The 27,804-nt window shown below is 41.8% G+C and overlaps 1 protein-coding gene across 2 annotated transcripts; it reads left to right on the plus strand.

Moving 5' to 3' along the window:
- Nucleotides 1–3,777: 3,777 nt before the first annotated feature.
- Nucleotides 3,778–27,411, plus strand: LOC121193115 (glycogen debranching enzyme-like). 2 transcript variants are annotated; one of them, XM_041055256.1, is made up of 35 exons: nt 3,778–3,861; nt 6,818–6,941; nt 9,376–9,586; nt 9,756–9,925; nt 10,575–10,778; nt 13,846–14,027; nt 14,318–14,429; nt 14,873–14,999; nt 15,266–15,368; nt 15,675–15,772; nt 16,332–16,471; nt 16,781–16,968; nt 17,447–17,570; nt 18,831–18,994; nt 19,138–19,239; nt 19,874–20,029; nt 20,134–20,284; nt 20,402–20,526; nt 20,626–20,738; nt 20,838–20,972; nt 21,329–21,459; nt 21,616–21,752; nt 21,905–22,038; nt 22,152–22,327; nt 22,512–22,614; nt 22,827–22,950; nt 24,106–24,207; nt 24,374–24,485; nt 24,580–24,715; nt 24,979–25,091; nt 25,205–25,416; nt 25,568–25,665; nt 25,860–25,947; nt 26,215–26,348; nt 26,447–27,411. In XM_041055256.1, exons 2-35 carry the CDS (start codon nt 6,854–6,856, stop codon nt 26,562–26,564), a joined length of 4,611 nt encoding a protein of 1,536 aa, XP_040911190.1. In that variant the 5' UTR covers nt 3,778–3,861; nt 6,818–6,853; the 3' UTR covers nt 26,565–27,411. The 2 variants fall into 2 exon arrangements, with proteins under 2 accessions (XP_040911190.1, XP_040911191.1); XM_041055257.1 differs by lacking the exon at nt 17,447–17,570 and adding an exon at nt 17,892–18,015.
- Nucleotides 27,412–27,804: the final 393 nt, after the last annotated feature.

The following is a 27,804-nucleotide window of genomic DNA, read 5'->3' on the forward strand; positions in this document are numbered from 1 at the left end:
TCTCCTTGAAAGATAAGTGGTCTGTGTGAGTGAGGAAGTTAGAAACAACCATAACTTTTTAAGCGTTTTTCCTGGACCCTACGTTCTGGACGCCAGAGTGGCGTGTAACACATTAACCCTGTTATGTGCTAGCCTTTGATCATAAATCAACAATCTTGCAATGCATGATTTCTTGTGTAGGTTTTACCTTTTGTTTTTGTCCAGTATTGGAGTTAAATTCTTGCAGCAGCTGATAACAAGTGGGGATTTGCAGGAGAAAAGACATCTAGCTGATGTTTACCAGACTAAGATTAAGTGAGTTGGAAAGAGGGTGAAGAGGGTTTAAACCCCAGTAAGTCAGGCTTTCAGTTGACCAAGGTCTTTTTTCTGTATTTTTAATAACTGTTATCAGAGGTGTGTATGTGTTGGCTCACAGCTTATCAGATAACCCCAACTCAACCCATGTAACCAAACTTTCAATATTTTGAGGATATTGATGGAAAATGTTTCTATCATTTTATAAAAAAAAGAAGAAAAGAAAGAAGAATGATGTTTAAACTCTGAACAGCATGATTTCCTTATTTTCACTGCGTTCTGCTCCCTGAAACGCACGTTGAATGACGGCTGTCATTCACAACACTTTTCCTTGAATCTTTTCAATGTAAGGAAATTCCTGGCCACTGGAGGATGTACTCTTTTAAATACTGTCATAAAAAGCAACAAAAAGAAAGAAATCTCTTAATCTGAAATGACTACTTACCCCTCTGCTGCAGCAGAATGAAAAACTGTGGAATAATTTCCAGAGAGACTATAGTGTTTGTGAGTGCAATGTCATTTCCACTGTTCTAGTGTGTGTGCGTCTGTGTCTTTTAAAGTGGAGCACAAGGTCATATTGCAGCAGTTTTACAACCTGATGGATGGACTATTGGAGCATCCTGATATGGCTTTTCACTGTGACGCAGGTTGTTTTCATTGCCTTATCACATACAAATTCCATTTATATCCCTAAACATTATGCTGTGTATCAGTGGGGATAGAATTAACCAGAAAAATAAAAATATATAGTATATAAGTGGTCTGTTAACACCAAAAAGTTAGAATTAAATTTACTTTAAAATAAACCATGTCAAGGGAGCTTTAACACAGCATTAGGATGGATTTTATGGGCTTTTAGTTTTTAATTGGACAAAAGTCAAACAGTGATAATAGACAGCGTAATGTCTCAGTGTTTCTGTGACACAACAAAATGTATCCATTGATTTACCCTTTGTTTCTTCTGTATGATTGTGTACTGTGTGGTAAATCACCACACCGTTCCCTTGGGCAATGGGTTGGAAACAGTACACGAAACACTGCCATGCACCAAATCATGATCACTGCATGACATATTAACACATTGTATTATATGCCAAAGAGCAACCATGTAAAGGAGAGGAACTGAGTTTTTATGTCAAGGTTTGTTACTGATCAATCTTACAATTTAGACTTCCACCTGCTTATCTGCTGCTGCTAGAGCAGGGCACAGCATCCTGTGATTTACAGCAGTCAGTCTCACACGATATTGGCATCACTGGACCAAATTTATAATAAAGCCGTGGTTTTATTGTGCAGTTGTTTATGGCTGTTAGTTTTCTGCTAACACATGCGCTCTCTGCTTCATTTGCTTTGCCTGAAAGTCAAAGTCAGAATGAGCGCCACCTTTGGACGTGTAAATTCAAGCTAAAAATTTGCCCAAAAGTCACCCTGGTGATCAGTTTGATGGTTGCAGTTTGTGTTTCAGTTTCAGTTAAAGCCCTCACAATGGATGAATTCAGGAATGTGTTCCTCTTTTGTTGTGATTTCCTTGCCAATTCTGAGAGACTTGCAAATTGAATGTTAGTGTGACTGTGCCTTTGCTGGGGTCAAAGGTCACCCTCAGCAACAAGACAGGGGCCCTTCAGCTAGCAGAGTCAGTGTGTACAGCTGGGATACCTCAGTACAGCTAAAACTTAAGAACAACTGCTCTAACCAGTGGGTCACCCTCTTGTTCAGGTATTTCTTTTGTACGTCCGTGTGACCTCAGCATGCTGAGTTCTTTACCTGGCTGATGATATAAAAGGCTGGATGTCTGTAAATTTCCTTCAGCTTAATTCCAGTAAAACAGAAATCCTTGTTACTGGGTCCCAGCATATCACCAAACAGATACTGCCTTATACTGGTCACCTGTCACAACAGATTAAGCCTGTTGTGAGGAATCGTGTCCTGTTTGATGGAAATTTCTGTTTTGGGTGATATACAACAACTTGTTCTTGTTCAGTTATGTTTTTATAGCCTCAGAATATTACATAATAATAGATAATATATTGTAAAAAAAATAATCACATCACACCTGTTTTACACTGGCTCCCTGTTTGCTTTGGGACTGATTTTAAGATCTTGTTGATCACCTTTAAAGGTCTTCATGGTCTGGCTCCTGACTATAATTTAGATCTTTTAAGCCCATATGAACTTTTGCATAGCTTGTGTTTAAGTGCACTTTGTTTTTATTGTGAAACACTTTGTAACTGTTTCAGGTGTGAACCTCCACATGTTTTTGAGCCCTTCTGCCATCTCCCAGCTTCATTTCTGGTCCCCTAACTCCACCATGTGGTAAAACAGAGGAAAGATGAACATTTTCAGTTCAACAAAATGCATACTGTATGAGTGTCCAATTAAATATGTGAATTAAACTGTATGTTCTGTTTTTGAACTAATTTTTCATCAGGTGTATAACGAGCGAACAAACAAGTTGTAGCTGTCAATACTGAGACTAAAAAGTGTAAAATTAAAGACATAAAAAACTAATATGATATGAGGACTGTCACTTTGTCCATTGCTCCACCGGCACCACCAACCTGAAACACCCACAAAATGCAAACATATATTAAAATATATTAAATGCTACTGTAGAACATTATGCACTGTTGGGAGGACACATACATTGTATCCTCATCCCTACACAGCAATGTATATAAACTATACTTTGGTTAACAGTGCAGTATTGACAGCTCATATGGAAGAAAAAGGATGTGATTTTGAAAGAAACAGTGAATTAGACAATGGAAATGCATAATGATCAAATGTTGTAATATCACCTTAATGATGTTTACAAAAATAGTCAGTTACATTAATCTGATTACAGATTATAGGTAATACTGTCATGATTTTTAATTTACCTTATCTACAGCACGCCCATGGATGACATAATACTGGCATTATGTTTCTACCCAGTGTTCTTGCAGTACAGGCCTTGTGTTCTGCTCTCTGGCTGCCCAACAACTGCACTGCAGTGCCAGGTTATGTAACTGTGTCTGTTTGTGTGTGTGTGTGTGTGTGTGTGTGTACATCATGTGTATGTGCCTGGTAAAGTTTAGTTATAGCGCAACAGAAATTGTGCAATTGAATGATCTCTGTGAACAGTGAGTGCACTTAAATTTAAAATATTGTGAAAATTCATGGTAAGAAAAAAAAAAGATTGTGTCAATTTATAACTAACCTAGTGTATACGCAGCCAAAAATATGAGATGTCTTCTGCCGGTTTAAAAGCTCTGTGATTGGGGACAATGCGTTGACACCATGTAAGAGTGACAGAAGCTACTGGGCAGCTTTCAAGATGAATGTCTGTAGTAAAACTTACATTTGCGCTAAACTGACGCAAATCTTCGTCACGTTTCGATGACTAAGCAAAGGCTTTGAAGAGGGCAAAAACTTTAAAGTTCCGCTTTACTTGGGTTATTACGGTAATAGCTTGGTTTTGCGGACCACGCCCCCTCAGTTCAGCCACTGTCCATCCAGGAAAAACCGTTGTGTTCCACCGCACAGTGTCCTCCTGTTGCTGTGACGGACCGAAGACACAACTGACAGGTGAATGGCAATGGACATTTGAACATGTTTTTGCAGTGTTGTTTACTATTGTCAGATATTGTGGGTACAGGAGTTTCAAGTCGGAGGATACATCATTAGCTACATTAGCTAGGTGACATAAGTTTAGCTAACTGTTATAACCTGAATGTTAACGTGACGCTTTTCACTTTGCGCTTGGAAATTAAGCTTCACGCCCTAATATGTCAAAATACTGTCTCGCTTGTTTTGAGACAATGAATATTGAAAGCCATTCAAAACTGTGTCTGTTAACTAACGTTTTTAACGTAACCCTGCTTCATGGCGAAGGTACTTGATGTTACCACATGAACTTTCTTAATTGTATTTTAACTTTGTTAAAATATTAGACCCATTTTCAAGTTCGAAAACAGTACGATCCACCTTGCATTACTTTTTCAGTACAATTCCAACTTGACGGCACCGCCCACTGTAGTGCATTCTGTCGGTGGGAGACTGTATAAAGTACTAAGTGAACCATAACTTAATTATGCTGTTTTAATGAAATAAGGTGGCTTTGTTAAAGGATACATTAGCCGAATTCTTAAGTGCTTACTAACAATTCAAATAGGACTTTTGGTTTTCTTTTATATAAAATAACAACATACTAGTAAGAAAGGCAACATTAAACTAGCGTTCTTTTGAGTGGAAAACGGCACGTTCGCTTTGCAGGTTCTTGCATCACCGTGGCGAATGATAATCTGCGTCATCTTGATGCTATTTTACGTCTGTATCTCTGTTTGTCACTTTGTTTAGATATGGACCCAAAGCGCCAAGCACAGTGAACAGTCGTGTGAAGAGTTTTATAAATAGATAGTGTGACATTAACGTCTGGATGCCTGACCTTGTCCTGGTCGGACCGGACCACTGCGCAGACTCAGAGGGAGGGTTCAGTGGGGTTCAGTGACTCTGGATGCATTAACCTGCTCCAGTTATTGTAGAAGTGAACCCAAATCTCTGACAGTAGAATTTGGGCCTGTGTCTGGGCTGTTGTATGGCTTCTGCTCTGTAGCCTCTCCTGCTGTGCTCAGACTACTGTTTAAGTACTTTCAAGGGCCTCTAGGGGCTCATGGAGTTTAAGGAAGCCCTTACAAAAAACAAACAAAAAACAAGATGCATGTTCACATAGTGAAAATTAAATCCTTTTCTGTTTTTCAGTGGAATCAGATTCTAGTCATTTGAGGTGTTATTGACATGCCAGGCCATGTTTATGATTCAGATGGTGGTGTAATGTAATGTCTCATTCTCTAAAAGCATGTTGTGTAACTAGTTTATGTCAGTATGAAAATTCAGCTGCAGTCTTTGAAAATCAGATTGTGTGAAATATTCTTTATTTTTGAGATTACACATTGTAAGTTAACAAACTATACAGGCAGTCATTTGCAATTTTTTTGGATGTATTCACATAATCCAACAGGCTAAAATGGTCAGTGGTGTATTTTAATTTTAAGTAAAAGTAGCAGTACCACGCTATAAAAGATTCTTAATTAAAAGTAAAAGTCCTGCATTCAAATTTTTTTAGAAATTTAAGCAACATTTGCTAATGTTATCACTATCGCATTTACATGCATGTGCAATGTGCAGGTCAGCAACATTTTCATTTTGTTGTTGGTCAATGTGGAATTTAAAGAAAAAGTTTGTGTCCCTGATCAGTTTTTAGCCGTAACAACTGTCTGTTTGAACATAGAGACGTACTTCATGGTACGTTAAGTAATTCAGGACTAGCTTCCTCATGCTACCACGTTACAACATGTTACAACAGTTTGCACAACGCACATCTTAGTCAACTGCTAAAATTGCCGAAAAGATGCTTGTTTACCATATAATCCATCTTTTTTTTTATCATGACAAGCAAATACAAAACATATTACAGCCATAATAAATAAAGGAATAAATAAATTCACCATAGTCAGAAGAACAAACAAATCACACAAAATCAGATAACATCGACTCAGAATACTCATGATAATATACAAAATAATGACATTATATGGAATATTGGAATGGGTAATGTATTAATATGTATTAATAGCAAATACACACATATTACTAATTCTCAGCTCCAATGAGCTTCTCCCAGTGATTAAAATCATTTTCAGTATCATTGTTTCCACTTGTCATATACACTTCCAAAATAAAGTAGCATTGGAGCAACATTTTAAATTAATATGAATAAATTCTATGTGATTTTTAATTGAAAATATCTCAGCAATATATCTATTGTTTGTTTAAATATTAGTCCAAGAATTTCATCCCATGGTGCAGAGCAATCACATTTATGTTCCAGCAACCACTTTGTGTTTCTTAGAGCAGGCTGGCATATTAACAGCTTAGTCACACCATTATTGATTTTTTGTTTCCAGTCTGTGTTTAAAGCAGAGATCAGTTGGTTGTATGAGTGGAAGGGAAAGGAAAACACCTTAAGTTTCAGTAAACTGATTATAGCCCATAGTCATTCTTTACACAAATGCAGTCTTTTGATTCATTTTTTTCTACTGATAAACCCACTGTGTTTATAGCTGTTATAATGGATACGTCTCCTGATTTTCTTCTGGTTTATTACACCCGAGAAATTAGAATTTGATAAAGCTGTTTGGACTGCTTTCACACACCTGAAGAATCTGAGGCAAAGAAACAACACTGCAAAGTGACAAGGAATTAAGGACAACATAAGAGGTTCAATGAAAACTATTGTTCAAATTTGAAAATCCTGATTTTCAAAACTGGATTTTTGCACTCACTTTTTTTTCAGTAACAAATTCTTTTTTTTTTTACTGATCAAGCCTCAGATGTTGTTGAATAGTTCTTATGAGTGATCAGCAGTGGGTTGGATTCCATGCTTCTTTTCAGTCCATTTTAATCCCATGTGCCTTTCACTAAGACTTGATGCAAAAACATTTGGGAACTTTTCAACTCTTCAACCTGTCTTTCTACTTTACAGGAGGCCAGGGGTCAGTAAAGAAGAGATCTTCTCAAGATGTTACCTCAACACCTGAAGCAGATCAGAGTCCTGATGCTCAATGACAAGGAGAATTTAGAGAGAACTCTGTTCAGGCTTGAACAAGGTAATGCCTCTTTTAAACAACTGAATTCTGCTTTGCTAAATGACTAAGTCAATGTTAGCATTCAAAAACAGACTGCTCACACTTGGTAATGGTGGAATAGCAAAATGATTTACTAGCTAATTCTCTATCTTCTGCCTTGTAAACATTGAAGTATCATGCATGAGGATTCTGCTGCAGTAGCCAACATGGATATCTACATTATATCTTTTATCTTGAAGCTGCCGGTAGTTGATATTTTTTTCTTCTATTATTCAGTTCATTTTACATGTGATCAGTGTGCAAACATCAAGGAGTATTCTGTTTTAGAGTTTTACCTGAATTTGAAATGTACAGTTGTAATACATCTATGTCTTCCCACTGGTAACCATTGTGATGCTCAGTAATTTCATACATGTGCAATCAAACACATTTTGGGGGTAGGCAAAACCTACTGACTGGTTTAAAGTCAAATGTGGGATTCAGAGTAAATCCCCCATTTGATTTAAAACCATCTTTTATGTGTATTTTCTATACTTAAAAGTTCAGATTAGGTAGTAGGACAAGTGTGTTGGGAATCAGTGATGCAGTGTAAGTTTTTGTATCATTTGTAAGTGAAAAGAAACGCGTGGGTTTTTTCACGGTCTGGTCGAGTTATTCAGGGTGTTGATTGGATTGCTCAGAAGCAGGTCACATATTTGCTAGCACGAGGCTCTGGAGAACCCACGGTGTTGTGTGTTTGTAGGGGAATATCATCCCTCACCTGCACCTCTCTTCACCTGCTTGTTCAATCAGAAGGCAGAGGATCAGAGTGAGTTTTGGACCAGAGCTTTGCCGAACACACACCTCTGATCCAAGATATTGCTCTGCATGCTGCTACGACCTACTGGCTGACAGTCAGTTGAAGTGTTATGGGATGTAAGGGTTTAGTTGGAGTTTAGTTTAGTTAGTTGCAACTTGTAATACCTCAGCATTTTATAGGAAAAGAAAAGAGGGATATCTAAATAGACATGCAAAGAGATAACAGGACAGTTAATGTAGGGACGAGGGGCAGGGCAGGCCTGCTGATGGACAGGGCCCTTTTTTTTTATATTTTATATTTTCACAGACTGAATGACAGTAGCTTACAAACAATATGAGTTCACATTATGAGCTATCGCTATGTTACACAAGATAATGTTAACGTTAGTCGTTGTGAAGGCTGTGTGTGGAGCATTGATACCACAGATGCCGGCTGTTGCAGTTCACAAACACAGCACATCCTGACGAATGCAGCATCAGGCGGGTCTTGGTACCAAAGTACTGGATCTTGTAACATCCCTGCCAGGCCGTTACTGTTCATACTAACCCAACTACATAAATCCTTTATATGTGTCAGTAAGAATTCATTAGGACATTAAATTATGGTGTCTGTGGCCTAGTGTTTGTCTATTTGGTTGTCAAGACATAAGAGTAATTAAGAAGCCCCACTTTAGGGATTTGCTATATATTCATATTATTTCAGGCAAGCAGATCAGTATGAATGGAAAATAAAGACATCCTCTCACAGAGGTTGTGTGTGTGTGTGTGTGTGTTGGCTGAAAAAAGAGCAGTTACTTGTGTGCCACTTGACATTTACAGTGCTCTGAACCTGATAGGGATTTTGTGAGTTGCATATGAACCTGGACTAAATATAGCCAGCTCTGGAGGACCGAATAGTCTGACATTTTTTGACTGATCTCTCTGTGACTCAGTGTGTGTGTCGGATGGGGTGTGAGGTATTCCTTTTGTATATTTCAAAGCTGCAGAGCTATGTTTTGGTGTGTGTGTGTGTATGTTTAAGATGGGATTGCCCTGCAATTATGTTGCCAACAGTGACATGATTAACGCTAATGTTAACGAGGGAAACAGGAATTTATCAGCTGTTTATCTTGGACATTGTTCATACCGGTTGTTTTTCTGTCCTTCTTAAAGAACCAGTGCGCAGGTTATAGTAGCATCTAGCGGTGAGGTTTGTTTGTTCCAACCAATCAAGAGCATGGCTGGAACAAAAACCTGCAGCCACACGGCCCTTTGTGGAACAGTTTGGACTCCTCTGGTGTAGGAGAACCTACGATGACCATGGGGTAACCCCCTTGCTAAAGCCAGTGCTTAATTTGTCTGTTCTGCGCTACTGTAAAAACAAGGTGGCGGACTCTGTGGAAGAGGACCCACTCCCTGTGTAGAAATGAAGGACTCATTCTAAGCTAACGAAAACACTATTCTTAGTTTCAGGTGGTTGTATGCTAATAAAAACAGTTCTGTCAGTAGATCCCCCTAAATCCTACACACTAGTCCTTAAAAGTCTGTATGTTCTTACTCGTCCATCATCATTTAACTGCGTTCAATGTCTTTCATCATTTTGGACCAATGCCAACAACAACAACAACAACATGTTCTTTGTGGAAGCTGTTGCGATCTAACATTTCTGTCTCTACAGGTTTTGAGCTGCAGTTCCGCCTGGGTCCGAGTCTTCAGGGCAGGAGGGTTACGGTTCACACCAACTACCCGCTTGAAGGACAGAGGTTTGAGCGAAATAGCTTCCGTGTTTTGCCATGGAACTACCCATCAGGAAGTGAGGATGACTCCGATAAATACTGCTCTCTGGACCTCAAGATAGCTGGGTCCTATCAGTACTACTTTGGACATGGGTAAGACCTGCTGGACGACAGACAGACACTGGCATCATATTGTCATGAGAGAGAGTGATTTGTTGGTAAAATAAAGGAGAAAATGTCCAGTGTCTCTCTGATAATTGCTTTGGCGTCATGAATGACTGATGCAGATGCACATGCACTTAATTGATTTTGTGTCTTGCAGAGACACAGAGCGATCAGGAGGAGGATACTTTGTGGTTGATCCTGTTCTTCGCGTTGGAGCAGACAACCACGTCCTGCTATTGGACTGCATCACCATCCAGACCTACCTGTCCAAATGTCTGGGACACTTAGATGGTTGGCCAGATAGACTGAGAGTAGCCAAGGAGGCAGGTGTGTATTTATTTTTTATTTTTTGTAGAAGTCCATATAAGTTAGCAGAACAGATAATAACCAAATTATTAGTAGAGCTTAACACGAAACACATCTCAAAATGTGCCTGTAACTGTACAAAGAGTTAAGGTATTTTTGGTGATTATTGTGATTATTTTGGGTTTTATAGTCTCAAGGTTCATGTGAACAAATCAGGTTCTGGACTAGTAGACAAGATGTAATGGATGGACACTTTTCAACCCAGTTAAAACAAAAAAAAAGAAAGAAAGAAAGAAAGAAAAAATTTTTAAAAATTTTACAGATGCACCCAACCAGGATCCCTGTCTGAAAGAGAAACTATAACCCTCAGTCTGAACCTTAGAGGTCACTGGATCATATTGACAGCCTGTCTTTGTTTACAGTATATTATTTTAGTCCTTACCTTGAACTCAAATGACTGAGCTCAAATCAATCATTACCCTTGTAGTGTGCAGGTTCTGTACTACATCTGTTATCCAAGATCAGGGTCACAGGAGCATCGAGTGTTTCCCACCAGACAGAATGCACATTATTGTTGATTTTATTGTTAAACAGTGGTATGTTGTCTCATTAATGCTTGGCTTATTAAGTGCGTCTCAGTAACTGTTTCCTTGCTGTTGCCTTTGTCCAGGATACACCATGATCCACTTCACTCCTCTGCAGACTCTAGGAGAGTCCAGGTCCTGTTACTCTTTAGCTGACCAGCTGACCTTTAGCCCAGAGTTCAGCCCGCAGGGTCAAAGCTATACCTGGGCAGATGTGGGGGCGCTGGTGGAGAAGCTAAGGCAAGAATGGAACATGCTATGTATTACTGATGTGGTGTACAATCATACAGGTGAGTAGGTTAATGTTCTGTATATTTATGTGTGTCTTCGCTATGTAAATAAAACTGAACTGAACTGAATTTAAACATGTGCAACAGCCCAACCAGAGTGAAAGAACTCAGACATTTTCTGTTGTGTGGATCATTGGCAGGATAAAGACAAGCAATTTGATGGTGTTTTTGTAGCCTCTAACCAAGACATAATGACAACATAGTGATCATGACTAATTTTGTCAGATGCTCTTCTCCAGCACGTATCTCAGTTATTCTATGAATAGCAGACAATTATAGGTTGGCAGAGATGTTCTGATAACCAACAGAGGTCTATACGTCCAGTTCAGTTTTAGTTGCTGCTGTAGGAAAGGTTTCTTGAAACATAAGTGGTTCTGATCCTGATTCTCATGTAGTCTTTCAACAGTTATTTCATTATACAGTTGAAATCAAGACAGGAAGACGGGAGAGAAGGGTGGACAAAGGTCCAGTGTCAGATTTGCATCAAAAACAAAGCAGTTAAGTGGTGAGGCCACGAAACCATCAGGATGCCCTGCTAATGCCGAGTTAATGTTACTGAAGAAACTTGTTGAAATGTTTGGTGCACTCAATTTGAGATTTAATAATTTTCTTATATGTAATTTAGTCTGTATCAGACTGTTTATTTTTCGGAATATAGTAACTCATAGTCTCTATGTCTTTATCTCTCTCTGAAACTGAGGACACATTCAAGTGTATGTGAAAGACAACAGATGTGTTGTGACTTATTTTACAAAAGATAAAATATAGAATTCCACCTTAGTGATGACATGTTTTTTAATCGGGGGCTCAAAAAAATCAGTGATAAAAACTAAAAACACTAACAGGAAGGTTGAATAAAAGGGCACTGAAGCTCTGTACTGTATGTGCTCTCCTATATTAGGACTGTGTACCCCTCCACCCCTATCACCTCATCCTCTCTCCCTCTCTCAGAAAAGGTCAAGCAGTAAAATGAGCCTGATTAAAAGGTTAAAGACAGACTAAGCAGTTGATTTGCAGTTTGTCTAAGGTTCAAACTATCTCCAGATCTCTTAAAAGTCCTACAAACATTTACTGCACATTCAAGCTGCCAGTCTCCTGTTCTACCACAAAAAAAGGTGTTCTCCTGAATACAGGTCTGGAGACTGTGGAGGACACTGAAGTTCACTGAACTCACTGTCATGTTCATGAAACCAGTTTGAGTCTTTAGCTTTGTGACATGGAGCATTATCCTGTTGGAAGTAGCCATTAGAAGATGGTGAACTGTGGCCATGAAGGGATGAACATGGTCAGCAACAATACTCAGACAAACTGAGACATTCAGACCATGACTGATTGGTATTAAGGCCCAAAGTGAACCAAGAAAACATTCCCCACACCATCACACCACCACCACCAGCCTGGACTGTGGACACAAGGCAGGTTGGATCCATGGATTCATGCTGTTGATGCCAAATTCTGACCCTACCATCTGCAGCCTCAGCAGAAATCCTGATCCATCAGACCAGGCTACGTTTTTCCAGTCTTCATCTGTCCAGTGTTGGTGAACCTGTGTCCACTGCAGCCTCAGATCTCTGTTCTTGGCTGACAGGACTGGAACCTGATGTGGTCTCTGCTGCTGTAGTCCATCCACATTGAGGTTGAACATGTTGTTTATTCTGAGAAGCTTCTCTGTTCACCACCGTTGTACAGAGTGGTTACCTGAGTTAGCGTAGCCTTTCTGTCAGCTCCAACCTGTCTGACCACAAGGTGTTTCTGTCCTCAGAGCTGCTGCTTCACTGGATGGTTTTTGTTTCTGGCTCCATTCTGAGTTAAAATCCAGAGACTGTTGTGAGTGAAAATCCCAGGAGATCAGCAGCTTCAGAAACACTCAAACCAACAAGTCTGGCACCAACAGTCATGTTACAGTTGCATTTTATCTCCATTCTTATGTTTAATGGGAACATGAACTGAAGCTCCTGACCTGTATCTTCATGATTGTATGCACTGTACTGCTGCCACATGAATAAGAATGTTTGTAGTTCATATTACAGTGAAAATGCTGAGCACTTTGATTTGATCCTGAGCAGGCAGGGTCAGTAGTCCACTGGCCTTTTCTTTCAGGCAGTTCATTAACCTTATTCTATACAGACAGTATGTTTAGATTGGTTTATCTAACAGGGCCAAGTTCCAAAGGAAACCGAGCCTTTGGTATAAATATACATCAAACAAAGATCATTGCCAAGGCCTCTAATCTGACAGCTGTATTTTAAACTTTATAGTCAAGACAGACAGTTGTTTGCACTCTGCTGAAATTAGTAAACACTGCTGGTAAAGGATGAACAAGTAAGTAAAAGTAGTGCTGACTTTTCTGACTATTTATCATCTCCTTCACATTGTCAACAGGATATTAACAACTCAGACCCATCAGGAGATTGTCATTGAACTCATCCTTTAAATATTTATCAAGCTGGTAGGAAAAGGAAGCGAACCCTTGGGTTTAATAACAGGTCGAACCTCCTTTGGCAGCAGTAACCTCAAGCAAACTCTAACTGTGGATGATCCCTCCACTGTCCTTCTGCATTGCGATGATGTTTTCACATTGGTATTCACGGCCCTTTTTACACCATACATAGTGCTGCATGTTCTTCCCAAGCAATTCAGCCTCAGTTTCATCAGTCCAATAAACATTTTCCCAGTAGTGTTGTAGAGAGTCAGGCTGATGTTTGGCAGACCTGAGTTGCACATTGAGAGCAGCAGCTTCCTCTGTGGAGTCCTGTCATGGACGCCATGCTCCATGTAACCATGCTCATTAAACATTCACAGTACAAATGGTACAAACTATTTGTTGATCTCTAAAAAGTCCTACAAAAATAAAAAAATTCTCACTCTGAGTGAGAACAATGTATTGTATAGCATAATATTTTTTATATATGAATTTATGCCTATTTATATTTATATGTATTATTGTACAATAACTACCTAATGTACCAAAATCTCAGTAAGCAAACTAAAAAGAAAAAAAAAAAATCAGACAATCAAGACATATCAAGACAATTTTAACCCTTTGTTTCCCTTTTTTTCTTTACAGCTGCTAACAGTGTGTGGATCCGAGAACATCCGGAGTGTGGTTACAACCTGGTGAACTCTCCCCACCTGCGTCCAGCCTGGGTCTTAGACAGAGCAATCTGGCATTTAACCACCAGAATAGTGGAGGGACGCTACAAGGATAAAGGACTTCCTGCTGATATTACCAAGGAGAGCCATCTGAATGTGAGCAGTTCAGCCAGGCACACAGGGCTTATGAAAACAGTGGACATGTCTCACTTCATGACTGGCATTTCTTCATTGTACTGTGGAGGATACGCATGTGGACAGGCAGTGGGATTTGTGTGATTTGACAGCAGTAATTTGTGTTAAAATCAGGCCTTGCCATTGGGGTATTAAAGGAAAAGAATGCTGTTATTTACAGCTTAGGTGTAAAAAAAAAAAAAAAAAATGACAGTATAAATGATTATATGTTTTTGCTTCTCTTTCTCTCTCTGTTGATTTGTGTGTATCAGGCCATCCGTAGTGTGCTGTGGCAGGACGTGTATCCTCAGATCAAACTGTGGGAGTTCTACCAGGTCAAAGTGAACAATGCTGTGGAGCAGTTCAGAGTCCTACTGCAAAATGGTATGTAGCTCACTATAGATTAGCATAGTATTAATAAATTATATTGCAAAACCGTGTAAACTTTATAATAGTTTCATAAAAAAGGCATCAGCATGTCAGCAGCTTTGTATAGACCAGCCTTTGCTCTAGTGAGGAACTTTTTCTCTAAGAAGCCATGTCAGCTTTGTACATTATTCTAACTCTACAGTGTATATTAATATTCATCTGTTGATGAGGAATGTCCAGTGTATTGAGCTGAACTGACACATATATTTCTGCATTTTTTTGTTGCCATTTCTTCAAAGGAGTTCAAAGCATAGATAACATGGACATTAACACTTCAGAGACTGATCGTTGTCTCTGTACTTGTCAGTTAAAGAGCTGCTAGCTCAGTAATAGTGAGACATTTGCTTTAAATGCTGTTTAACAGACTTAAAATATCCTTTGCATGCGTTTGTACCCAGGCACCAAGCCAGACCACAGTAAGACTGGAGGGAAGAAGGGCTTGAAGATCATCCAGGACCCACAGTACCGTCGTTATGGCAACACAGTGGACATGGACTCTGCTCTGGAGACATTTGTACCTCACAGGTACACAACCACAAACTGTTACTGTTATTGTTAGAACTTTCTGTTTTTTGTTTCAAAGGAAGAAACAGTTCAGTAGAATCGGTACATAATGTTTATCATATGATTCAGAACCTGAAAATGACAGCTTTGAAGTAGAGTGCAGGGTCATTTGTTTGTGATGTGACATTTCAGTATTAGCCATAATTTAGAAACTAGAAAACAAATATACGCAGGACTCATATAACCGTGCTCCAGTGTGATTTCCTACCTTACCTCTCTCTGTGTAGCTCCTCCCCACAGCACATTGAGGAGTGCTGTGGTTGGCTGAGACAGAAACTGAACGAGCTGAATGAAGAGCAGCACCACATCATACACCAGCACCAGGAGCAGGTAAGGTTATGTGTGATGTAGCACCAGGCAGTGCTATTAAAAATGGCATCTGTAAAAAAAAAAATGTTAATGTTGCACAACAGCATAATGTGGTGATATGATTAAAAGAAGGTCAGACATATCTGAGCAGCCACGTGTGAAGGTACAGGGGAGCCAGCTGGAGCCCAACCTGACACCTGTTGGCAGGGCTCTGTCAAAAAGCCTCATGTTTCTTCTGTGCTAACCACCAAACTGGTGCATTATAAACATTAGAACATACTGTATGCTGCTTACTATTACATTATAAAGGTTTCTCTTTCCCTCCAGGCTGCCAACTGCGTCGTGGGAAACGTAGTGTACGAGCGTCTGGCCGACCACGGCCCCAAACTGGGTCCTGTTAGCAGGAAGAACCCTCTGGTTACCAGGTAATGGATTGAAAGGGTAGTTGCAAAGCTTACATTTTTGGATTAATGGTGGTGGATGAAGAAATCTCACACAGTATCTAGAATGGGGACAGTTCATCCTCTTGGGAGCATGAAAATTCTCAGAACATTTTATGGCAGTCTGCCCAGATTTTGATATTTATTTTGTCAATTAAAACAGCAGGATCTGTCGACTGTCATTTTGGACATTTTGTCTTTGTTTGACACACAATGGCTTTTTTTCATTCATAAGAGCGATGGACATAATTTTTGGACCACAATTTTCCATACCAAGTTTTATGGCAGTGTGGGATGTTCTGTTTGGCCTGACATCCCCATTCTTGGTCCCCACAGCTAGCAAGACAGACATTAGAAACTGTAGAAACAAGAAGTCCTTTACTTCCTCTTAAATTGGATTAGCAGTACCTACAGTATGTCATTCTAAATCAGCTTTAACAGGTGCTGCATTTTCTTACCATAATGAGGATGGGTTCATTGTAATTCCAGAGTGAAGAGAGGCCCAGTGTTGTTGGACCTCAGTGTTTTCATCCGTCTCTCTCAGGTATTTCACCTTCCCATATCAGGACATGACTCTGGAGCAGGAGATGCAGCTGTTGGACCAGCCAGACAAGATCTGTCACTTCCTGGCTCACAATGGTTGGGTGATGGGCGACGATCCACTGCGCAACTTTGCAGAGCCAGGTCAATATAGAGAACAACTTCGAAAAACAGACTGATGCAAAAACAATATCGAGAGACAGAGGAATAAATATGTAGAGACATAAATACATTTTGTAATGTTAGTGGGAAGGGGAGGCTCATTTTAATCATACACATACCACTTAATCCCATAACATCAACCAAATTACACATAGTTGTATGAGCAGGATAATATACAGTTGAATTTGTATTTTTCATGCAATACTTTCTAATTTCAGTATGTTGAACTGTCTGCATTTGAAAGTATAAACTATCAATATCAGTACTGACGTGCGTCTTCGCTGTCTGTAGGCTCCAATGTGTACCTGCGTCGGGAGCTGATCTGCTGGGGTGACAGTGTCAAGCTGCGTTACGGCAAAGGCCCTGAGGACTGTCCTTACCTGTGGGCCCACATGCAGAAATACACTGAAATCACAGCCAAATATTTCCATGGAGTCAGACTGGATAACTGCCACTCTACACCACTGCATGTAGCTGAGGTATTGTCATTTATTATCCAATTATCATACAGTCGAGTAGATTGATTTTCTGAAACACTTTGGTTGAAACTAGCGTACCGTGGCATGCGATCTGATCCACGTGATCCAGGTTTCTGCATCTAAAAACAGAACAGCGCTGATGTTCACTGTGGCCACATTGTTGTGACATACCTACAGGAAACAGTATGCTGCAGCTACGCAGACTGACAGACGTGTTCATGCCGAGGGGGAATTTAAACAGAGAGAGCACGCTGACTGGTGGAATGTTGTGTTTTCAGCATCATAATAGTTGCATAGCATTATAGCATAGAAATAATCTGAGAAGAAAAATGTGAAAACACGTAAATAGAGCTCGGTCTGCCTGTATGTATAAAGGTAGATGTGTATGTCGCAGACATGTCGGCGTGACCATGTTAACAGCAGACTCTTCTTCTCTCCCTGTCTGTACTGCTGGTGTATGGTGTATTGTCCCGTCCAGGCAATGTTAGATGCAGCCAGAGCGGTCAGGCCCAATCTGTATGTGATAGCTGAACTGTTTACAGGGAGCGAGCTCATTGACAATGTGTTTGTTAACCGGCTGGGAATTAGCAGCCTGATACGAGGTACAAAACGCATGAGCTAACTTTGTGTTTTTTGTCTCTTTCTTTTCTTTTTCGCTGACATTCATCTGCATTCTGCCTCTTCAAACCCACACGCCCCCTCTCTATCTGTGCCTTTACTCTCACTCTGTTCTTGGACTGTATGACTGCATGGTGTGTTCACTTTGAGGCCTCTCGTCACTAACTGCCTGTGTCCCCTTCACATTAACTCTCCTCCTCCTCCTCCTCTCCTCTTCCTCCTCCTGCTCTTTCTCCCTCTTTCCTACCTCCCTCCCCACACTGACCTCCTTGTTTTGGTGTGATGCCTGTGCTGTGGTTGACCAGTTCATGCTGGACGTGGCCAGAACAGTGTGTCCTAACCTGTATGTGGTAGCTGAACTGTTCACCGGCAGTGAGGAGCTGGATAATATCTTCGTTACCAAGCTAGGGATCACATCCCTGATACGAGGTACAGTACTGTATGTATCACGCACACTTACTTACTAAGGCCATAGAATATAATTCACATCATAGAGGGTTTCAGACTGTTCAGTGTAGCCGTATACACTGGCACTAGTTTGGCTAGCATAAGCAGCGTCCATCATACCTCTCTAACAAGGTAATATTATTAATAATGTTAGATAAAATGCCAGAAATCTAATTGAATTTAACATCTAAAAACCATTTGTGCCTGTGAGCGTAGTTCATACTGTGGTAAACTACCACTTTGGTGGTAAATATAAGACACATGTCTTCTTGCTGGGTTTCTTGGATGTAAATCCCTTGTACCATCATTGAAAGTGGAGGATCATCTTTTCAGGGCTGGGTAATGTTTGAAATATGCCAGAAATGTCTGCGTTGCTACAAAACTCCTTAAATAAAGTTAGAAAAAAAAAGTGCAAAAATCTCACTTAAATCAGAAACTATATAAAAAAAGTAATCATAATACAAATGACAATTTTCAGGTTTTGGTACTGAATCAGTTTTTGATGCACTGTGCTATGAACACATTTTGTGAAACATTTTGTGAGACATTTTGAAACAGGTTTGACGTTTAACAGACGACTTAAATATATTTACTAAAAGCAGACTGGTGTTGTCCGTCAGCTCTGAGAACACCTTCACTGCATGACTGGGCTGTGGCTGGAGCTGCACTAAGCTTGACTGTGTGAACTCATCCACTGTACTGCAGCACTCTGGAGTGTGTTGTGATAACTGTCCTCCCTCCTCACAGCAACTTCTCCTTAACCCCTCCCCGTCCTCCTCCTCCCACCCTGTCCACAGAGGCCATGTCAGCCGGCGACAGCCACGAAGAGGGCCGACTAGTCTATCGCTACGGAGGTGAGCCGGTAGGAGCCTTCGTTCAGCCCAGTCTCCGCCCGCTCATGCCCTCCATCGCCCACGCCATGTTCCTCGATGTTACCCATGACAACGAGTGTCCCATACAGGTGGGTCTCTGTCAGGGTCAGATCAGGTTGGGGTAGAGTGACTGAAGAAGCTGATAACCAGCTTTAGTCTGAATTTCTATTTTTATTTAACCATTTGTAATCCAAAAAAAAAAAACTGCTGTGTGTTTGACTCTGTTCCATAGCTGCGTTCAGCGCTGGACTCTCTGCCCAGTTCTGCCATTGTCTCTATGGCCTGCTGTGCTACGGGCTCCACCCGAGGATATGACGAATTAGTGCCACACCAGGTTACTCACAAACACACACACATTACATATGATTTCCACCTGATAGAGTTTTATATTTCTAAGTGGTTAGCCCTAACTATGGTTATTGCAAATAACCGAAATTAATTTGAACCAGACTCAAAAAAACTAGTCTTGTAAATGAGTAATACACTCCTCCTTTGCTGCTGGTTTTACAGGTAATATGATAAATTAGTACCACAATAAGGTTTACGCTATACAACATAATGTAAACACATTGAACAACTGTACGTTGGGTGATATTATGAATCTATATTTAGTCTATATAAGTAATCAACAGTGAAGTATGCACTTAAACATTTTAATATGTATATTACATGTATTTATATTTTATCTTTGAGATATTATCCTTGATATATCTTATTTCCTGTCCTTACTTTTTACTCTAATCAGTCTAATTCTGTTATTATTGCTCATCTGATCCTCCTGAATATGCCACACCTAGTCAGTTTACTGTTTCCACACTCAGCTTTATGTGTTTGGTCCAAAACCCTAAATATATTTCATTTATCCTATGAAACAGAGAAAAGCAGCTAATCCTGCCATCAGAGAAGCTGGAGTCACTAAGTCTGTTGGGTCTTCTGACTGATATATGACTTTGTCTGTATGTGTGTAGATCTCTGTGGTGAAGGAGGAGCGTTTATACCCCAAGTGGAACCCCTCAGCATCCCCCGCCTCCACAGCTGAGGTGGGATTTCAGACTGGCATCCTAGCTGGGAAACTGGCTCTCAACAAGCTGCACCAGGAGCTGGCTGCCCAGGGATTCATACAGGTACAGAGCCACAGCGTGCTGCATGTACAACACATGTCCTTACAGGTCACACATCAGTGAACGTCTCGTCCAGGTTTGATCTCTAAACGTCCTCCTCTCATCAGGTGTATGTAGACCAGGTTGACGCGGACATTGTTGCAGTTACTCGTCACTGTCCCAGCACCCACCAGTCTGTGGTGGCAGTGTGCAGGACTGCCTTCTGGAACCCCAAGACCCACCAGTACAGCTCCAACGTCCCACCCATGTTCATACCTGGTATGACAAGAACACTATTACATAAATATATTATCTTTGTAGGATTCATGTGTTTCTTGTGCTTTCTTGCATGATATCAGACATGTCAGGTTCCCCTGTCTGTCTTCCTCTCTCTAGGGAAGATAGAGGAAGTGGTACTGGAGGCGAGGACAGTGGAAAGGCATGCTGGGAGCTATAAGAAGGATGACAAGTACATCAACGGCATGCCAGAATACACAGTGGAAATAAAAGAGCATATACCGGTAACTACGACGATCACTGTCATTTTAAGGATCAGCGTCATCCTGTGTCTTATTGACATGAATGAACTTACCAGTAAAATAATTGTCATGTGTTTACAGCTACAGGACAGTGCAGTGGTGAAGCAGGCTGGGGTGACGTCTAAAGGCCGCTCTGAGTTTGTGCAGGAAATCACCTTTCAGAAGTTGACACCCGGCAGCGTCATCGCCTTCAGGTGAAAAACACACACACACACACACACACACAGAACTGCATAAAACATCAAAGTGAAGTCAGAATAACAGCTTAATGTCCGTGTCTCTCCTCCTCACAGGGTCAGTCTGGACCCCAAGGCCCAGAAGCTGGTGGGGGTGCTGAGGTATTACCTGTCCCAGTTCAGCCCGAAGTACAGGAGAGGCAGCATAGCAGATGAAAACCCACCAGAGGCACTGCAGAAGCCTTTGGCACAGTGAGTACACATGGAGAAAAATATGTGGGGGTGTGGAGTTAGAAAGAAGTGAGCTTACTGGACCTCTGTAAACATGTCCATTATTGGTGATGGATTTGTGTTGTGGGTGATGTAGGCGCCAGGTTTGACAGGGAGGAGGAAAGCATGGGATAAATAAGACAATGACATGGTGAAATCTGATAATGTTACAGGAGTTCAGTGCTAAATCAGTGCAGAACTCCTCTAAACTGTTTGTGATCTGCAGAAAATGGTACAGAAACATGTGAGAACATAGAGCATGTACAGACAGCGTGGAATAAGCTCGGTAAATCCACAGATCAGAACGTTTTTATCTTAAAGCTGCCTGTGTTTCTCAGGCTGATGTCTACCCTGACGTTAGCAGACTTGAACGCCCTGCTGTTCCGCTGTGACGCTGAAGAACAGGAAGACGGTGGAGGCTGTTACAATATCCCAGGATGGGAGACCCTCAAATATGCCGGACTACAAGGTAGCAAAAAGCACAACAATTTAAATATCCAGAAGAACAACAGGAATCGAGCCAGTGGCTTCTGACTTACCTGCAGTGATTTAACTCTTCTGCAAACACACACACACACACACACCTGATGTTTAATATGACAGGTTGTTGTTGTGTCCCTGGCAGGTCTGATGTCGGTGTTAGCTGACATCCGTCCCAACAATGACCTGGGCCATCCTGTGTGTGCAAACCTCAGACAAGGAGACTGGCTGATAGACTTTGTGTCTAACAGACTGATACACAGAGAGGGACCACTGTCACAGGTGAGGAGTTAACAGCCTTAAAGGGGTCACCCTGTGTTGTTTAGCCACACATATAACGTTTGTCTCCAGGATAATGAAGCCGATCTTTGTGGCCATTAAAAAAAAAAGAATCTCTTTCTGGAAACAGCGTTGTTGTTGCTGTGTGTCTGCAGGTGGGTCAGTGGTTGGGAGCCATGTTTAACTACCTGAAACACATCCCGCGCTACCTCATTCCTTGTTACTTCGACGCCATCTTGGTATCGACCTACACCACGGCCCTGGATGCAACTTACAAACTCATGTCGAGGTGGGAGAGACGATGGCCGCTGTGTTGCTGAGATGTAAAATTCAAATCTGAGTCAGGCTTTTGGTTTCTGTTTGGACACATCAACATTTCTCGCTGCCTCTCTGTCCAAACAGTTTCGTCCAGAACGGCTCCAGCTTCGTTCGTCACCTGGCTCTGGGCTTGGTTCAGATGTGTGGGGTCGGGCGCTTCCCCGCCCTCCCGCCTCTCTCCGTGAAATTAGAGGACGTCCCATATCGCATCAGTCCAATCACAGGCCAGAAGGAGCAGTGCTGCGTCTCACTGGCTGCAGGTATCCTGGCAATTAAAGAGTAAAAAAGTGAAATGAATTGAATAAATTGAAATTAAAAACTGTTGAATGGAGCTTGATTTGAAGAATTGACTGAGGTAAAGACGGGATCGAATATTTACTGTACAGTAAAATACGGTGTGTGTGTAGATACTATTTGAATTGAGTGACTGTGATATTTCCTCAGGTCTTCCTCATTTCTCCTCTGGGATTTTCCGTTGCTGGGGCAGAGACACTTTCATCGCTCTCAGAGGGCTGATGCTGCTCACAGGGAGATACACTGAGGCCCGGTGTGTGCACATACGTGTGTGTGTGTGTTTGTGCGCGTGAACCGAGCTGTTTCTGATTACACACTTTGTGCATATTAGTGATTGTGGCTTTCATTAAAAAATCATTCTGTCACATACTGACTCTAAAAATGTTTTTTTTAGAATGTTTCTTTTTTTTTTCAGCTGGTTTATTAAAAACTGTCCAAAACCATTTCCTCTCATGGTCTCCCTAGTAACATCATCCTGGCCTTTGCGGGGACGTTGCGTCACGGTTTGATCCCCAACCTGCTGGGCGAGGGTCGCTGTGCCAGATACAACTGTCGGGATGCCGTGTGGTGGTGGCTGCAGTGCATCCAGGTAGGCAGGTGCACGTGCTGTAAAAAAAAAAATGTCCAAAAACATCTGAGTCCCTTTGGTTTCTGCCTCATGTTTAGTCGGTAAAGATCATGGACTCAGCAGAGTCCTGCAGAAGCTTTCTGTACCTGTATGAAGTTCTCAGGGTTGGTGGAGATTATGGGAAACTGAAGCACCATCATCAGTTTGTAAAGTTTAGTGTTGAACTGTTTATAGATTCTGAACATAAAGTTTGATTCAATCTACTTGTTTCTCTGCAGTCAGCCTCATGTTCATCCTGGAGTATATTAAGCCTTACAGAGAATAGTCAGGGCCTTACAGAGAATAGTCAGGGGCCTTACAGAGAATAGTCAGGGCCTTACAGAGAATAGTCAGGGCCTTACAGAGAATAGTCGGGGCCTTACAGAGAATAGTCAGGGCCTTACAGAGAATAGTCAGGGGCCTTACAGAGAATAGTCAGGGGCCTTACAGAGAATAGTCAGGAGCCTTACAGAGAATAGTCAGGGGGGCAGAGTCTCTCTCCCCTCTGTCCAAGATCTCTTCCAGAGCTGCTGCAGGAGCAGAGCTCTGTGCATAGTTAAGGACTCCTCACACCCTCTCCACAGATTTTTTGAACTGTTGGCTTCGGGCAAAAGATCCCGGAGCATAAAAGGAAGAACCTCCAGTCTCATCAACAGCTTCCTACCACAAGCTGTTAGATTACTGAACAGCTGAATCACCACTAAAGACACCTTAAATGGGTGTTTTACCTGACACTGGTCACTCTTATGCACAGCACTGGCACTTTATTGACAGTTGCTGCTATGGACATCACAATTTTTGCACAATGGGCGTCTTGCAATATGTTCGGGGGGGATTTGAGTGTGTTTATTTCTTTACTTCTCTTAGTACTTATTTAGTATTTATTATTATTACTATTTTATTATTATTTTATTTCTCTATGTTGACCTTCACTCTCCTGATCCCAGGAAACGCTGTCTCATTTTGTCTGCACTGCAGTTGTATGTACGGCAAAGTGACAATAAAGCCTGTTTTGATTTGATTTGATTTTAATAAAAAGTAGCATTGAAAGCTTTATGGATGATTATTGGAAATGGATGGGTGTGGGTGTGTGTGGGTGTGTGTGTCACTGATGCTTCATGCTCTGTTTTCATTCAGGACTACGCCAACCACGTTCCCCAAGGTCATGAAATCCTCCGCTGCCCAGTTACACGCATGTACCCGACTGATGACTGTGAGCCCCGCAAACCTGGAGAGGTGGTATGTGTACACACACACACACACACAGAGGTTTGCCACAGTGTCTTTTTTGAGTCTACCACCAGCAGATTTCACACAAACAACCTTCACCTGCTAATGTCACCAACACAATCAAATGTGTGTATTGACACGCCTGATACGTGTGTGTGTGTGTGTGCGCGTGCAGGAGCAGCCTCTGTATGATGTTATCCAGGAGGCTCTGCAGCGCCACCTACAGGGGATTTCCTTCAGAGAGAGAAATGCTGGACCCAAGATAGACATGCACATGAGAGATGAAGGTAAGGACTGTGTGTGTGTGTGTGTGTGTGTGTGTGTGTGTGTGTGTAAAGACCAGCTCCGGGTCGTTCTGAGCTCTCTCCTCTCTTTCATCAGGGTTCAACGTGGCGGCGAAGGTGGATCCAGCCACAGGCTTCGTCAGCGGAGGGAACCGCTTTAACTGCGGCACATGGATGGACAAAATGGGAGAGAGCGAGCGCGCGAGGAACAAAGGCATGCCTGCTACTCCGAGGTAAGACACACACATTCATCACACAAGCTGCCTCTCACTGTCAGATACAAACCGTTCCCTCACAGGTTCTTCTGGAAACAAACAGAAGCTGGACGCTGTCACTCTGTGTTACATCAGATTTTTCTTTTATTTTTCTGCTGTTTTATAAAGTAAATTCAACTTTTGTGACTCCTTTAACTTTTCAAGTAAATGAAAACACAATTAAATGAAAGAATAATGAAAAGGATAGTAAACTTGTTTCCTGTGGGACTCTCTCTGTCCAGAGACGGAGCGGCTGTGGAGATCGTTGGTCTCAGTAAGTCGGCTGTTCGCTGGGTGGTGCAGCTCCACGCCAAAGGACTGTTCCCTTATGATGGAGCTAAAGTACACAGAGATGGTACTACACACACTCTCACACCCACGTTAACAGAAATACTGAGGTCAGATATTTTCCGAGAACAGAAGTGTCCTCTGTGTTCACTCTGAGCTGTCTCGGTCGCTGTCTTCCAGGTAAGGAGCTGTTTATCTCGTACTCCCAGTGGAACCAGCAGCTCCAGCAGTCCTTCGAAGCAGGTTTCTGGGTGTCTGGAGACCCAGCAGACCCCAACGAGAAACACCCCGACCTGGTGCATAAAAAGGGCATCTACAAAGACAGCTACGGGGCCTCCAGCCCCTGGTGCGACTATCAACTGAGACCCAACTTCACCATCGCCATGGTGGTGGTAAGTCCCTCTGGATCAGTTTGGTCTCAAACAGAAATGAGGTTATGAATAAATATTTCATTTTTCTGGTTAACTGACCACATCTTTAGTCTGTGGAGTGACGAGATCTCTGAGCTATGATTGGCTGGTTGACGTGTTCCCTGTTTTAAAGGCTCCAGAGCTGTTCACAGTGGAGAGAGCCTGGGAGGCTCTGAAGGTGGCTGAGAAGAAACTACTGGGACCACTGGGAATGAAGACACTTGACCCAGAGTAATACTCATACGTCTCCATGCACTCACAATATACACACACACACACACACACACGGTAGACCTGCTGTATGTGTCCCTGCTTGTACAATGAAACCACGTCTTTTCATGACGGGTTCAGAAATGTTCAAAATGTTGTGTTTTTTTGTCGTGATTGTATTTGACGACTCACCTGTTGTGTGTGTGTTGCGTCAGTGACATGGTGTACTGCGGCGTCTACGACAACGCTCTGGACAACGACAACTACAACCTGGCGAAAGGTTTCAACTACCACCAGGGACCGGTGAGTCAGAGCGGCTTCTGCTGGTGAGGAGCAGCAGTGCAGCTTAATGAGATATTAATGTAACGGAGCTGCAGCATCGTGGTCTCACACCTCTCCACTGACTGTCTCCCTGCCCACCTGTATGGGACATTGATTCTTCTTCTGTGGAAAAGAGTTTATTTTGAAAACAGCACTTTGCTTTTGCATTGAACTCACTGGCTAAAACAGAAGATTCTCACTTCAGCTTTAAGTTAATGACTCTTTATCTGTGTGTGTGTGTGTGTGTAGGAGTGGCTGTGGCCTGTAGGTTACTTCCTGCGTGCTAAACTCTACTTTGCCAAGAAACTGGGAGAGGACACCTATGCCACAACAGTGACCTTGGTTAAAAATGTTCTGTCCCGACATTACACCCACCTGGAGAAGTAAGACTGATGTGATTTCTTCTTCTTCTTCTCTGTATTTTGGTGTGATTTTTTTTTCTTTTGTTTGTCCGTCGTCACCTGTCCTCTGCTTCCCTCAGGTCTCCATGGAAGGGTCTGCCAGAACTGACCAATGAAAACGGCCAGTACTGCCCATTCAGCTGTGAGACCCAGGCCTGGTCCCTGGCCACTGTGCTGGAGGTCCTCTATGACCTCTAGGTGACCTTATGACAGTGGCTGACCCCACCCTCTGATGTCATACTTCGTGGTGTAGCACGGGGGGTGTGTGTGTTGGGGGGGTGTGTCACAGAAACATGGCCCCATCGTACTCCAGTGACCTCTGACATCACTTCCTGTGATCAGAGCGGTTTCCGTGCTGCGTTTAAGTGCAGTAGGGAAAAAGAGTCGGTGCTGGTTCCAGTAGTTAGTCATGTCAGTCATAGCTTTTGAAACTAATGTCTTTCATTCACATATAAACTGCTTATTTAGAGATGACACACACACAGTTAATGTTGAGCTTTTATTGTGAAACTTGTAGTAACATATATATGGTGCCAGTGTTCTGTAGTGCTAACACTCAGAGAAGTGCTTTGGTCTGGATGTTGTCAGTATTTGATTCAGAACCTGAACCTGTCACTGTGTTGGATCCTACCTCTGAACTGTCACAGCCCAACCTGTCCTCAAGTGACCTACACACCTGGTGTTCACCAGCTGTAGCAGCAGTGACGTACATTGTGTTATAGGTTGTTTGAATCTATACGTTAATGGTCCTGTTTCCTAAAGCAGCGAGCACCTGAAACCTCCACCTGATGCCTTCATACACGTCAAATAAAAACCCCACAGAAATGGTCTTCCAGCTGTTTCCCTGTCAGCAGTTAGATTTTTTTTTTTCAGTGTTCTGTTGTCATCTTTCATCTGTGTATTAATGTGAAAAAAAACCCCAACCTGCTCCGTGCATGAACTTCCTCTTGTGTGTGTAACTGTAAGTGTAGCTGTGGCATTTTTAAGTAACAGAAATCAGTAGCATTTCTCTGGTGAGGAAAAATAAAACGGAAAATATACAACATCTACTGTAACAGCTGCTGTGTCAGACGTCTGTGTGTCTACACTAATGCTCTCGGACACATGAAGCCCCGTGTCACTGAGTTCAGCTGTTCTGTTTAAAACATGTCAGCTGGGTTCAACACTGAGGAGACGGGAGGTGTTTGGACATCCGGACATTTACCCAAAGTAAAGTAACAACATTGTTTGAATTAAAGTTGAACTTGTTAAAGATTTTAAACCGAACAAAATCAGGCAAACAGAACATTCTCATCAACTTAGTTTTCATTTTAAACTTCACTAAACATCCATCATTTCTACTGGCTGAAAACCTCACAGAACGTTTTCCATTTTCACCCACAGCCACACTCGTCATTTAGATCACTATAAACCTACGAAGGACACAACTCATCATGAT

This window comes from Toxotes jaculatrix, chromosome 14, assembly GCF_017976425.1.
Source record: "Toxotes jaculatrix isolate fToxJac2 chromosome 14, fToxJac2.pri, whole genome shotgun sequence".
NCBI classification, from domain to species: Eukaryota; Metazoa; Chordata; class Actinopteri; family Toxotidae; genus Toxotes; species Toxotes jaculatrix.

Excerpts from the sequence above, each read along its gene's own strand:
- LOC121193115 (XM_041055256.1), top strand. The coding sequence starts at position 6,854 with ATGTTACCTCAACACCTGAAGCAGATCAGAGTCCTGATGCTCAATGAC. Across the intron at positions 15,773-16,331 it reads AAGAACCCTCTGGTTACCAG|GTATTTCACCTTCCCATATC; the intron begins GTAATGGATTGA and ends CGTCTCTCTCAG. Across the intron at positions 22,951-24,105 it reads GGTGGCTGCAGTGCATCCAG|GACTACGCCAACCACGTTCC; the intron begins GTAGGCAGGTGC and ends GTTTTCATTCAG.